This window comes from Mustela lutreola, chromosome 18 (genome assembly GCF_030435805.1).
Source record: "Mustela lutreola isolate mMusLut2 chromosome 18, mMusLut2.pri, whole genome shotgun sequence".
Lineage (NCBI taxonomy): Eukaryota > Metazoa > Chordata > Mammalia > Carnivora > Mustelidae > Mustela > Mustela lutreola.
The window spans coordinates 6,744,755-6,760,120 of NC_081307.1; the positions used below are offsets into that span (position 1 = coordinate 6,744,755).

Below are 15,366 nucleotides of genomic sequence, written 5' to 3' on the forward strand. Positions count from 1 at the left end.
ATCCCAGAGTCCTGGGATCGAGCCCCACATTGGGCTCTCTGCTCAGCAGGGAGCCTGCTTCCTCCTCTCTCTCTCTGCCTTCCTCTCTGCCTACTTGCGATCGCTCTCTGTCAAATAAATAAATACAATTTAAAAAAAAGAATACACATAGGCTAAATGTGGAGGAATGGAAAAGAGATTTTTCATGCAAATGGTAACCAAAAGAGAGTAATGTGGCTATATTTATATCAGAGAAAATACACTTTAAGCAAAAATTGTCAAAAAAGACAAGAAGGTCACTATATGAAGAGTCAATTCATCAAGAGGATATAAAAATTGTAATAGACTTATTTCGCTAAGCATGATACGCTCTAGTTCCATCCATGTTGTTGCAAATGGCAAGATTTCATTTCTTTTGATGGCTGCATAGTATTCCATTGTGTATATATACCACATCTTCTTGATCCATTCATCTGTTGATGGACATCTAGGTTCTTTCCATAGTTTGGCTATTGTGGACATTGCTGCTATAAACATTCGGGTGCATGTGTCCCTTTGGATCACTACATTTGTATCTTTAGGGTAAATACCCAATAGTGCAATTGCTGGGTCATAGGGCAGTTCTATTTTCAACATTTTGAGGAACCTCCATGCTGTTTTCCAGAGTGGCTGCACCAGCTTGCATTCCCACCAACAGTGTAGGAGGGTTCCCCTTTCTCCGCATCCTCGCCAGCATCTGTCATTTCCTGACTTGTTGATTTTAGCCATTCTGACTGGTGTGAGGTGATATCTCATTGTGGTTTTGATTTGTATTTCCCTGATGCCAAGTGATATGGAGCACTTTTTCATGTGTCTGTTGGCCATCTGGATGTCTTCTTTGCAGAAATGTCTGTTCATGTCTTCTGCCCATTTCTTGATTGGATTATTTGTTCTTTGGGTGTTGAGTTTGCTATCATATGATCTCCCTGATATGAGGAAGTGGTGATGCAACATGGAGGCTTAAGTGGGTAGAAGAATAAATGAAACAAGATGGGATTGGGAGGGAGACAAACCATAAGTGACTCTTAATCTCACAAAACAAACTGAGGGTTGCCGGGGGGAGGGGGTTGGGGAGAAGGGGGTGGGATTATGGACATTGGGGAGGGTATGTGATTTGGTGAGTGCTGTGAAGTGTGTAAACCTGGTGATTCACAGACCTGGGGATAAAAATATATGTATATAAAAAATATATGTTTATAAAAAATAAAAAATAAAAAAAAAAAAAATTGTAATAGATACATGCCTGAATTTCAAACATCTGAATATATAAAAGAAATGTTAACAAAACTAAAGAGGGAAATAGACAGTGATACAGCAATAGGAAGGAAACAAGGAAAATTTTTAGTGGTGGAGAGTAGAACTTAGTGAGAACTCCTAGCTTTATGCATTTTAATTGTTTGAATCTTACAAAATTTTATTTACTTGTTTTACTTTAAAATGAAAATTAAAACTAAACTGTTAAATGTAAAAGCACAGTAACATGTAAACTCCATAGATGTTAACCTCTAGAATTGTAAATTTATTATAAATTTTTATTTTATTGCTCATTTTAAATAGTTTTTGCATCTATTTTATTTTATTTTGAAAAATGTGTTTAGTTAAAAATGAAATACAAATATTGGTCGCTAAAGTAAAATTCGGAAAAGGGGATTAAGATAAAAAATTGAAGTGGCCAAGTCAATCGAGGATAATTTTATTATAATATTTTGTATAGAAATTAAAGTGTAGGTGTAGAAGAAGTGGTGATAGCAAATGTTTAGCAAAATAACTAAATGAGATATTTTTGAGAAATTCAAACTTCACAAAATGTACCTTTCTCTGAATAAAATGGCCATAATTTATTGTATCCTATTTATTAAAAATGATTAGGGCAAGGCAAGGTACATATCAAAAACAGTCAATATATAGAGGTCATAAATATAGTATCATGCAGGATCATGTAGGTATTAATTTTGTCATTGACTATTATGTTGTCAAAATTTTCACTACTTTTTCTCATACAGTATTTCTCATACAGTATTAAACATTTCTCATGCAGTATTAAACAGAAAAATAGTGATTTTATTCTTTTGAATATATACATAATATAAAAACTAATTTATAGTAATTATGTGACGTTTTTGTTTGTTTGTTTCAGATATGTAATAATTTGGGTAATTGTCATTGCTTTCCTGGCTATAGGCCTCCACATTGTGAATTCCAGATTGGCTCACCAGGGGGAAGTATTGATGATGGAAATGTCCAGAAATCTGGTGAGTAGAAATTAAACTTTTAAAACAAAATATATGCTCTTTTATTAAATACTTAAAGAACTATAACACTAAGTCAAATCTCTCATCATCACCTGAGTAACATTTTTTATTAACATATAATGTATTATCTGTTTTGGAGTACAGGTCTGTGATTCGTCAGTTTTACACAATTCACAGCATTCACCATAGCCCATACCCTCCCCAATGTACATCACCCAGCCACTCCATCTCTCCCACCTTCTTCCCCTCCAGCAACCCTCGGTTTGTTTTCTGAGATTAAGAGTTCTTATGGTTTGTCTGCCTCTCTGGTTTCATCTTGTTTCATTTTTCCCTTCCCTCCCCTACGATCCTCTGTCTTGTTTCTCAAATTCCTTATATCAAGAAGATCATATGATAATTGTCCTTCTCTGATGTATTTTGCTCAACATAACATTCTCTAGTTTCATCCATATTGTTGCAAATGGCAAGATTTCCTTTTTAATGGTTGAATAGTATTCCACACATTCCGTGTGTGTGTGTGTGTGTGTGTGTGTGTGTATGTGTGTATAATATCCTTATCCATTTATAAGTTGATGGATATCTAGGTTCTTCCCATAGTTTGGCTATTGTGGACACAGCTTCTATAAACATTTGGGTGTACATGCCCCTTCGGATCACTGCATTTATATCTTTAGGGTAAATACCCAGCAGTATGATTGCTATGTCATAGGGTAGCTTTATTTCCAACTTTTTGAGGAACTCCTGTACTGTTTTCCAGAGTGGCTACACCAGTTTGCATTCCCACAAACAGTGTAGGAGGGTTTCCCCTTCTCCACATACTCACCCACACCTGTCATTTCCTGACTGGTAAATTTTAACCATTCTGACTGGTGTGAGGTGGTATCTTTCTGTGGTTTGGATTTGTATTTCCCTGATGCCAAGTGACATTGAATACATTTTCTTGTGTCTGTTGTCCATTTGGATATCTTCTTTGCCAAAATGTCTATTCCTGTCTTCCGTGCATTTCTTCATTAGATTATTTGTTCTTTTGGTGTTGAGTTTGATAAGTTCTTTATAAATTTTGGATACTAACTCTTTTATCTAATATTGCATTTGCAAATATCTCCTCCCATTCTTTTGGTTGTCTTTTGGCTTTTTTGATTGTTTCCTTTGCTGTTAAAAAGCTTTTGATCTTCAAGAAGTCCCAATAGTTCATTCTTGCCTTTGGAGATGTTTCTCTAGGAGAAGCTGCTGTGGCTGAAGTCAAAGGGGTAGCTACATGTGTTCTCCTCAAGGATTTTAATGGATTCCTGTCTCACATCGAGGTATTTCATCCATTTTGAGTCTATTTTTGTGTGTGGTTTAAGGAAATGGTCCAGTTTCATTCTTCTGCATGTGGCTGTCCAATTTTCCCAACATTGTTTGTTGAAGAGACTCTTTTTTCCATTGGACATTCTTTCCTGTTTTGTCAAAGATTAGTTAACCATAGAGTTGAAGGTCCATTTCTGGGCTCCCTAGTCTGTTCCATTGATCTATGGGTTTGTTTTTGTGCCAGTACCATACTGTCTAGATGATTATAGCTTTGCAACAGAGCTTGAAGTCTGGAATTGTGATGCCACCAACTTTGGTTTTCTTTTTCAACATTCCTCTAGCTATTTGGGGTCTTTTCTGGTTCCTTATAAGTTTTAGGATAATTTGTTCAATTTCTTTGAAAAACATTTATGGTATTTTGATAGGGATTCCATTAGAACATATTTATTCCACATATATTCTAGAACATATAGATTGTTCTAGGTAGCATAGACACTTTCACAATATTTGTTCTTCCAATACATGAGCATGGAACATTTTTCCATTTCTTTGTGTCTTCCTCAATTTCTTTCATGAGTAATTTATAGTTTTCTGAGTACAGATTCTTTTTTTTAAAGATTTTATTTATTTATTTGACAGACAGAGATCACAAGTAGGCAGAGAGGCAGGCAGAGAGAGAGAGAGAGCGAGAGAGAGAGGGAAGCAGGCTCCCTGCTGAGCAGAGAGCCGGATGCGAGGCTCAATCCCAGAACCCTGAGATCATGACCTGAGCCGAAGGCAGTGGCTTAACCCACTGAGACACCCAGGCGCCCCCTGAGTACAGATTCTTTGCCTTTCTTTTGGGTGCATTGTAAATAGAATCAACTCCTTAATTTCTCTTTCTTCTATCTTGCTGTTGGTATATAGAAATGCAACTGGTTTCTGTGCATTGATTTTATATCCTGACACTTTACTGAATTCCTTTATGAGTTCTAGCAGTTTTGGGGTGAAGCCTTTTGGGTTTTCCACATAAAGTATCATATCACCTGCAAGGAGTGAGAGTTTGACTTCTTCTTTGCTGATTTGGATGCCTTTTATTTCTTTTTGTTGTCTGATTACTGATGCTAGGACCTCTGGTATTATGTTAAATAGCAGTGGTGATAATGGACATCCCTGCTGTGTTCCTGACCTTAGGGGGAAAGCTGTCAATTTTTCCCCCTTGAGAACAATATTTGCTGTGGGTTTTTCTTAGACAGCTTTTATGATATCGAGGAATGTACCCTCCCTCTATCCTTACACTGTGAAGAATTTTGATCAAGAAAGGTTGCTGTGCTTTCTCCAATGGTATTTCAGTATCTATTTAGAGTATCATATGGTTCTTGCTTTGTCTTTTATTAATATATTGTACCACATTGATTGATTTGCGGATGTTGAACCAACTTTGAAGCATTGAAATAAATCCCATCTGGTTGTGGTGAATAGTCCTTGTAGTGCACTGTTGGATCCTATTGGCTATTATTTTGGTGAGAATTTTTGCATCCTGTTCATCAGGGATATTGGTCTGTAACTCTCCTTTTTTTTTTTTAATTCCATTTTTTAAAATTTATTTTCAGCATAGCAGTATTCATTATTTTTGCACCACACCCAGTGCTCCATGCAATCCGTGCCCTCAATCCGTACCCACCACCTGTACCCCGACCTCCCACCCCCTGCCCCTTCAAAACCCTCAGGTTGTTTTTCAGAGTCCATAGTCTCTCATGGTTCACCTCCCCTTCCAATTTCCCCCAACTCCTCTCTAACTCCCCATGTCCTCCATGCTATTTGTTATGCTCCACAAATAAGTGAAACCATATGATAATTGCCTCTCTCTGCTTGACTTATTTCACTCAGCATAATCTCTTCCAGTCCCATCCATGTTGCTACAAAAGTTGGGTATTCGTCCTTTCTGATGTAACTCTCCTTTTTGATGGGGTCTTTGTGTGGTTTGGGGATCAAGGTAATGATGGCTTCATAAAATGAGTTTGTAAGTTTTCCTTCCATTTTTATTTTTTGGAACAGGAAAATAGGTATTAATTCTTCTTTAAATGTTTGGTAGAATGCCCCTGGGAAGCCATCTGAACCTGGGTCTTGTTTTTTGGGATATTTTTGACTACTGCTTCAATCTCTTTACTGGTTATGGGTCTGTTCAGTTTTTCTATTTCTTTCTAGTTCAGTTTGGTAGATTATACATCTCTAGGAATGCATACATTTCTTCTAGATTGTCAAATTTGCTGGCGTATAGTTTCTCATAATATGTTTTTATAATTGTATTTCTTTGGAGTAGGTTGTGATCTCTCCTCTTTCATTCATGATTTTGTTAATTTTGGTCCTTTCTCTTTTCTTTTGGTTAAGTCTGGACAGGGGGTTATCAATCTTATTAATTCTTTCAAAGAACCAACTCCTAGTTTCATTGATCTGTCATGATCACCTGAGAAATTAAAAGAGTTATCTTGAATAGTGGCTTTAATTAAATTGGTGTTACACAATATTTGTGATGAGATTTTCTCAGATACTTAGTTTTCCTCAACTTAGTTAAATAAGTTAGAAGACAGTCCTCAAGTGTTATAAGTCTCAAAGCAAGAAATAAGATAATGAACTTAATTAATAAATATTATATATACCTTGATTTCTCCACCAATAAACTATTCCTCTTCTCCCTCTTCATGGGCCTCTATATCCTTGATACTCAACAATATTTAAGTTAGGCCAGTTAAAAACCCTACAAAGGCCTCTAAGTGCACAGGGAAAGGAAAAGTCTCATGTCTCTGACTTTAAATCAAAAGCTCTAAATGATTAAGCTTAGTAAAGAAAGAATACTGAAAGCCAAGATAGGTCAAAAGCTAAGCCTCTTGCACCAGTTAGGCAAGTTGAGGGTGCAAAGTTTTTGAGGAAAGTTAAAAATGTTAATCCATTAACATACAAATAATTTAAAAAACAAAATAACCTTACTGCTAATATGAAGGAAGTTTTAGTGGTCTGGATAGAAGATCAAACAACCATTTCTTTAAGCCAAAGCCCAATCCAGAGCAAGACCCTAATTCTTTTCTGTTCTTCTAATACCAAGAGATGTGAGGAAGCTGAAGAAGAAAAGTTTGAAAGTAGCAGAGGTTGGTTCATGATATTTAAGGAAAGAAACCATCTCCATCATATAAAAGTGCAAAGTGAAGCAGCAAGTGCTGATGAATAAACGGCAGCAAGTTAGCTAAAAGATCTAGCTAAGACAACTAATGAATGTGACTACACTAAACAACATATTTTCAATGTAAACAACACATTGGAAGAAAATGCTGTTTATGAATTTCATAGCTGGAGAGGAAAAATCAATGCCTGGCTTCAAAACTTCAAAGGGAAGGGTGAATCTTCCTGTTAGGGACTTATGCAGCTGGTGGCTTAGTTGAAGTCATTGCTCATTTACCATTCTGAAAATCCAAAAGCCTTAAGATTTAAGCTAAATCTACTATTTAAATGGAACAGAAAAGCCTGGGTGACAGAACATATGTTTATAACATACTTTACTGAATATTTTATACCCAATGTTGATGACTACTACTAAGAAAAATAGAAGTTTTTCAAAATATCATTGTTCATTGACAATGCACCTAGTCCTGTAAGAACTCTGATGGAGATTTACAATGAGATTAATGTTGTTTTCATGACTGCTAACAAAGCATTCATCCTAAAGCCCATAGATGAAAGAGTAATTTTAATTTTCAAGTCCTATTACTCAGGAAATATGTTTCATAAGTCTATGGCAGCCATAGGTAGTGATTCCTCTGATAGATCTGGGCAATGGAAATTTAATACCTTCTGGAAAAGATTCACCATTTTAAATGCAACTAAGAGCACTTGTGATTCATAAGAAGAGGTCAAAATATCAACATTAACAAGAGTTTGAAACAAGTTGATTCCAACACTTACTGATGACTTTGAGTTATTCAAGACTGGTGGAGGAAGTAACTGCAGACATGGTTAAATTGCAAGAAAATTAGATTAGAAGTGATACCTGAAAATATGACTGAATCACTGCAATCTCATGATAAAACTAACATTAGGAGTTGCTTCTTAGGATGAGCAAAGAAAATGGTTTCTTGAGAAAGAATCTACTCCTGTGAAGGTACTGTGAAGATTGTTGAAATGACAGCAAAAGATTTAGAATATTACATAAACTTGGTTTTTAGCAGGGATTCAATTTTAAAAGAGGGTACTTTTTTATATTACTATAGCTAAAAAATGCTACAAACAGCATCACATGCTACAAAGAAATCATTCATGAAAGGAAAAGTCAATCAATATAACAAATTTCATTGCTGTCATATTTTAACAAAATGCCACAGCCATCCCAGTCTTCAACAGCCACCCCCCTGAACAATGCACAATCATCAACACTGAGACAAAATTCTCCTTTGCAAAAATATTATGGGGCACCTGGGTGGCTCAGTCAGTTGGGTAGCTACCTTTGGCTTGGGTAGTGATCCCTGCATCCTGGGATTGGGTCCCCCGTTAGGCTCCTTGCCTGACAGGGAGCCTGCTTCTCCCTCTGCCTGCCACTCTGCCTGCCTGTGCACTCTCCCTCTCTCTCTCTCTGACAGATAAATAAATAAAATCTTTAAAAATACATTATGACTCACTAAAAGTTCAAATGATACTTAACATCTTTTAGCAGCAGTGTGTTTTTACATTAAGGTATTTACAGTGTTTTTGTAATGATATTGTACACTTAATAGACTACAATATACTGAAAACATAACTTTTATATACACAGGGAAACTAGAAGACTAAGTTAACTTGCTTTATTGTGTTACTTGCTTTTTTGTGTTGCTATGGAACTGAACCTGCAATATCTTTTGCCTGTATTGTAATTCCAGAGTAAATACTAGGAAAACAATTCAAAATTTTTAGAAAAAAATTAAAGAATTTTTTTTAATTGTACAAGGTATTCCTTTCCACCAATTAATAAGATGAAGTCTAAATAAAGGAAAAAGAACATTAGGTAAATAGAATAGTTAAATGTATATATTTAAATCCAATAATGATACTTTAACTAAATATCTATGAAGTAAACATTCAATTTAAAAGCAATTGCTCAGGCTTTCCAGGATAGTGATATATGAATACTCAGAACTTAACTCACCTTCCCCCAAGGACACATCAAGTCTACAGTTACAGATAGATCATTTCCTCTGAAAAAGATCTGAAAACTCAAGAACTCTCCACAACAAAGAATAAAAGACCACACTGAGGACTAAACATGGTCTTACAAACACACACATAAATGCACACACACACACACACACACACAAATACACCCTTGTGCAGAGTTACACAAGACAGGCACTTCTCCTAGAGGAAGGAAGTGTTAATGCCCCATGTAGCCCCTGGGATCTACACACAGAGATGAGTTCCCAAAAGACTTGGCTTAGGAAAAAAACAGTGGGAGTGATATCTGGGAATCCCAAAGTGCTATAGGAAACTGCGATTCTGCTTTTGGGGAGCTCATGAGTGGTCTCACTGCAAGACCTGATAAACAAACAAACAAACAAAAAACAGCTCAGTTTGCAAGGCACTTAGCTTATTTAAGAATTTTCTTGACTTTCTGGGGACATTGCCTCAAGAGCAGGGAACAGCTGAGACATTCAACAAAGACAGAAGCATTAGTAGATGCCAGTATTGCATTCTCCACATAGCCTGTTAATAAGGGCCGGTGAGTTCAGATGCAGCACCCTTCAGTCATCTTGCTGGGTTGGACAGGAGTGGCAGGCATGGCACCTTTGAGTCCTAAAAGTATGAGTGGTTGCAGTGCTCCCCCACTCTCTGGCTCCGATAGGCAAAACTAACAGTTGAGAGTTATTCCATTCCTTAGCATAAGTCTGCAAGAATAGGCAATCATGACATTTTCCTAATCCCTGGCTGGGGCTAAGAAGTGTGATCATGATCAGCATTCTCCTATTCCCAGACTAAACCCAACACATACATAAATGAGGCACTCTCCTGCTACATTGCTGAAGCCCATGGGCTTGTGTAATCAAAACATTTTCTTGATGCTTTTCTGAAGCTGGTAAGAATGTTCCACCTCATACACTCTCCAGCTGTGTTGCTAAAGTGAGAGGGTACACATAATTCACACAGGAATCACCACTTGATTTCCTAGCCTAGTGGCCAAAAGTGCTGGCATTCCAGAACTTCATGGGGCTGTAACAATCAGAAAGAGTTTTTGACAGACCACCATCATAGTGGATAAACAGTGCATAACAGTGCATAAACAGCAGACTGAAACACAACCCCCGTCTTCCTTTGAAGAGGCCTATTTAGTTAGTCTGGAGTTTAGACCAGAGGCTTAACAAGTTTCCCACAAATGTAGAGGCTACATTTTAAAAAATATATTCTTTAAAAATATTTTTTTTTAATTTTTTTTTTAATTTTTTATTTTTTATAACCATAAGTGACTCTTATTCTTTAAAAATATTTTAAAAAGACAAACATTTAACTATACTAACTCAAGAAAAGAGAAATTTTAAAAATCAGAAAAGGAAAAGGAGACATTACAACAGATACCACAGAGTAACAAAATTTAATTAATTAAATTTGACTTATTTGCATGTGGTTATCCAGTTTTCCCCTACATGACGTGTTGAGGAGACTATCCTTTCCTCATTGAGTATTCTGGGTCTCTTGTCAAATATTACTTGAATATAAGTGCATAGGTTTATTTCTGGGCTCTCAATTCGGCTCCATTTTTCTACATATCTATTTTTATGCCAGTACTAAGCTGTTTTGATTACACTAGATTTGTAGTATAGTTTGAAATCAGAAAGTGTGATACCTTCAGCTTTTGGTTCTTTTTCTGGATCACTTTGGCTCTTCAGGGTCTTCTGTGACTCCATACAAACTTTAGAATTGCTTTTTTCTATTTTTGTGGAATATTTTTGAGGGAATCCATTGAACCGATGGATGACTTTGAGTCATATGGACATTTTAACAATATTAATTCTTTTAATCCATGAACATGGGGTACATTACCATTTGTTCGTGTCTTCAGTTTCTTTCATCAAAGTTTTATCATTTTCAGTGTACAGATTTTTCACCTTATTGGTTAAATTTATTCTTAAATATTTTCATTTTTTTGAGGCTATTGTGAATGGAATGTTTTTGTTTTTTTAGTTTTTGTTGTTTTTTTTCTCAGATGTTCTGTTATACATGTAAGAAACACAACTGTTTTCTGGATATTGATTTGTTATCTTGGAACTTCATTGCATTTATTAGGTAGATACAATTTTTTGGTACTGTCTTTAGTATTTTCTATATATAGGATCATATTATCTGCAAAGATCATTTTTCTTTTTCATTACTGATTTGGGCACTATTTATATCTTTACCTTACCTGATTACTATAAATGGAATTCCAGTACTATGTTGAACAAGAGTGGCACCCTTGTCTTATTTTTCATCCCATATGAAAATCTTTCTTACCATTGAGTATATTAGCTGTGGACTTATAAATGGCCTTTATTAAGATGGGGTATCATAGTAAATTTGTTGAGAGTTTTTATCAGGAAAAGATACTATATTTTGTCAAGTGCTTTTTGTGCATTTATTGAGATGATTGCATGATTCATATTTTTTTATCTCTCATTAAATTTATGTGGTGTTTTGCATTTATTAACTTATATATGTTGAATCATCTCAGAGATAAATTTTACTTTCTCATGATGAATTACCTTTTTAATGTGTTTTTGAATTTTATTTGGTAACATTTTGTTAAGAATTTTTGCATCCATATTTATTATAGATACTTGTCTTTAATTTTCTTTTCTTGTGGTATAAGGTAATGCTGCTCTTGCAGAATGAGTTTGAAAGTGTCTTTTCAATTTTTGGAAACATTTGAGAAAGATTATTGTTAATCTTTCTTTAAATATTTGCTATCATTCACCAAAACAATCTGGTTTGAGAATTTTCTGTTTTGAGAGACTTTGATTACATTTATCTCCATACTTTTGTTGGTCTGTTCAGATTTTCTATTTTTCATGTTTCAGTCTTGATAGATTAGATGATTATAGGAATTAATCCATTTTATCTAGATTATCCAGTTTGTTTGGCTATAGTTATTCATAGTAGTTTCTCATGATTCTTTGCATTTTTGTGGTATCTGCTATAATGTCTCCTCTTTAATTTGATTTCTCTCTCTTTTCTTGAGTTAGTATAATTAAAGATTTATCTTTGTCTTTTCTATTTTTTAAGATTTTATTTATGTATTTGACAGACAGAGATCACTAGTAGGCAAAGAGGCAGGTAGAGAGAGAGGGGGAAGCAGACTCCCTGCTGAGCAGAGAACCTGATGTGGGGCTCGATCCCAGGACCCTGAGATCATGACCTGAGCTGAGGCAGAGGCTTAACCCACTGAGCTACCCAGGCACCCCAAAGGTTTATCTTTTTTAATATTTTTAAAAAGTCAAGTCTTAGCTTCATTGACTTTTTCTGTTGTTTTTCTAGTCTCTATTTCATTTATTTCTGCTATGATGTTGGTTATTTCCTTCCTTCTACTAACTTTGAGTTTAGTTGTTTGTTTTTTTTCTCCTAGTTCCATGAGGTATAAAATTAGGTAGTTATTTCCATATTTCATTCCTTTAACTTCTAGTTTTATACTACTGTGATTGGAAAAGATACTTGGTATGATTAAGGAACTTTTGTACACTGTGGGTAGAAATTTAAAATGGTACAGCCAGTGTGGGAAACATTATGGGAGTTCATCAAAATTTTAAAAATAGGAGTACAAATGGATCCAATAATTCCACTATTGGATATTTACCCAAATAAATTGAAAATGATAATTCAAAAAAATTTGAATTTTTTCATCAAACATGCATCCCTATGTTTATTTCAGCATTATTTACAATAGCCAAGATAATGGAAGACACTTAAATGTGCATCTATAGACACATATGGTATACATATACAATGGAATATTACTCAGCCATAAAACCGAATGAAATCTTGCCATTTGCAATGTCATGGGTAGATCTCCAGAATGTTATGCTAAGTAAAATGTCTGTCAGAGAAACACAAATACCATGTGATTTCACTTATATGTGAAATTTAAGAAACAAAACCAATGAGGGTGCCTTGGTGGCTCAGTGGGTTAAGCCTCTGCCTTCAGCTCAGGTAATGACCTCAGGGTCCTGGGATGGAATCTCGCATCGGGCTCTCTGCTCAGCAGGGAGCCTGATGCCCCCCCTCTGTCTGCCTGTTTCTATACCTACTTTGTCACCTCTCTCTGTCAAATAAATGAATAAAATTTTTAAAAAGAAAAGAAACAAAACCAGTGAGTAGAGGATTTAGGGGAAGAGAGGAGAAAGCAAACCAAGAAACAGTCTCTTAACTATCAAGAAAAAAACTGATGTTCACTAGAGGGAAGGGGAAAGAGTAAAATAGTTGATGGGGATTAAGGAGTGAGTGTACTTGCTAAGAAGAGCATTGGATATTGTATGGAAGTGCTAAATCACTATATTGTACAAATGAAGCTAATATTACACTGTATGTTAACTAACTGGAATTTAAATAAAAACTTTTTAAAAAGACAAATGAATAAGGATGATTTTATTCTTCTTAGACTTGTTAAAACATATTTTGTGACCTATCATGTGGTCTACCCTAGAGAATATGTGCATAAAATATGTATTCTGCTGCTTTTGGATGGTAGAAATTTCTGTATGTGCTGTTAGTTCCATTTAGTCTACAGTATGATTCAGGTCAGTTTCCTTGTTGATTATCTGAATATCTAATTATGCAGAAAGAAGATTATTGTGGTCCTCTACTATTATTACATTGTTTTCTTTTTCTTCCTTAACACCTGTTACTATTTGCTTAATATATATTCAGGTGTTCTTATTTTGGGTGGATGCATAAATATAATTGCCATATCTTATTGATTAATTATATAATAATCTTCTATGTTTCTTGCTACTATTTTGGCTTAAAGTCTGCTTTTCTGATTTCAGTATAGCTACTTCTGCTCTTCTTGTATGGAATATCTTTTGCTGTCTCCTTACTTTGAATCTATGCATGTCATTGAAGCTGAAGTGAGTCTATTATAGGAAGCGTATAATTGAGTCTTATTTTTTATTCATTAACTCTATGCCTTTTATTTATTTATAATTTTTAAAACATTTATTTATTTGAGAGAGAGAGAATGTATGTGAGCAGGGGAAGGGGCAAAAGAAAAGGGAGAGAATCTCAGTCAAACTCCCCACTGAATGCAGAGTCTGACATGGATTTGATCTCATGACCCTGAGATCATGACCTGAATGGAAATCAAGAGTCAGATACTTAACTGTCTAAACCACCCAGGTACCACACTCTTTGTGTTTAAATTGGTCTATCCATTAACATTAAGAGTAATTATTGATAAATACAGACTTATTGATGTCATCTTGTTTTCTGGCTGTTTTACAGTTCTATTTTTCTTTTATTCTTTTTTTGATGCCTTCCTTTATATATTGATGGTTTTCTTCTCCATCTTTTTTGTTTCTATTGAGGAATTTTTCTTTGCGGTTCTCATGAGGTTTACATTATAAAACATAAAACATAAAGTAAAAACATCATAAAACAAATTATATATACATATATATGCATATATACACATATATATGCATATATGTGTATATATGCATATATATATATATATATAATTCTGATAACAGTGTAACCTTGATCATATACAAGACTAATATTCTTTTATTCCCCCTTCTATGTTTTGCATTTCAAAATTTGTATCTTTTTTGTATCCACTAAAAACTGGTGAAACTATAACTATTTTTAATATTTCCTGTCCTCTAACCTTTATTCTAGATTTAAGTAGTTAGCAAATTAGTGGGGCATTTTGAATCTGACTACACACTTAACTTTGTCAATGTGCTGTGTATTTTCATATGTTTATATGTTACTAATTAGCATTCTTTTGTTTCAACCTGAATAAAACTTTTCAGCATTTCTTATAGGGCAGGTTTAGTGGTGATAAATTCCCTCAGCTTTTGTTTATTAGGGGAAAATCTTTATCATATCTTCAATTCACAAGGACAACTTTACTACTTGAAGTATTCTTAGTTGGCAGTTTCTTACTTTTAGCATTTTCAATATGTCATCCCATTTCTCCTGCCCTGTGAGGTATCTGCTGAGAAACCCACTGATAGCCTTATGGGGATTTTCTTGTCTGAGAGATATTTTTTCTCTCACTTTTAAAATCCTCTCTCTTTAGTTTTAGACAGTTTTGTTATTGTCTTGGAGAATAATATTTTGGTTGAAATTTTGCTTTATTGAAATATTTGCTTTATGAACTTTGATGTCCAAATCTCTCTCCAGTCTTGAGAATTTCTCCATTATTCTCTTAAAACTTATTTAAAAGTTTCCCATTCCTTTCTCCCCCTATTCTTCTTCCAGGAATCCAGTGTGTACATTATATCTTTTCATGGTGTTCCATAATTTCCACAGGCTTTCTTGATTCTTCTTCCTTTTTTATTTATTTATTTATTTTTGTTTTGCACTTCTGATTAAATAATTTCAACTGATCTTTCTTCTAGATCACTCTCTCTTCAGCTTATTCAGGTTTGCTGTTGAAGATCTCAGCTATGAGAGTTCTAGTTTTTTTTTTTCTTTTTTTTTTCTTCTCTTTGTTGAGCTTCTCATTTTTATTCCTGGTATGATTAAGTTATCTGTATTCTTTTGTAGCTTTCTGAGTGTCTGTAGAGCAGTTACTTTGAATTCTTTGTTGAGCAATTATTCGATTACCATTTCTTTG

At 34.7% G+C, this 15,366-nt stretch overlaps 1 protein-coding gene across 1 annotated transcript in view; it reads left to right on the forward strand.

The window, feature by feature from the left end:
* Nucleotides 1–15,366, forward strand: part of LOC131820570 (disintegrin and metalloproteinase domain-containing protein 18-like) — a 213,905-nt gene that overhangs the window by 164,002 nt on the left and 34,537 nt on the right. Inside the window, exon 18 of the mRNA XM_059156250.1 lies at nucleotides 2,156–2,270. Within this exon, the coding sequence (XP_059012233.1) occupies nucleotides 2,156–2,270 (115 nt within the window). The remainder of the gene's footprint in view (nucleotides 1–2,155; nucleotides 2,271–15,366) is intronic.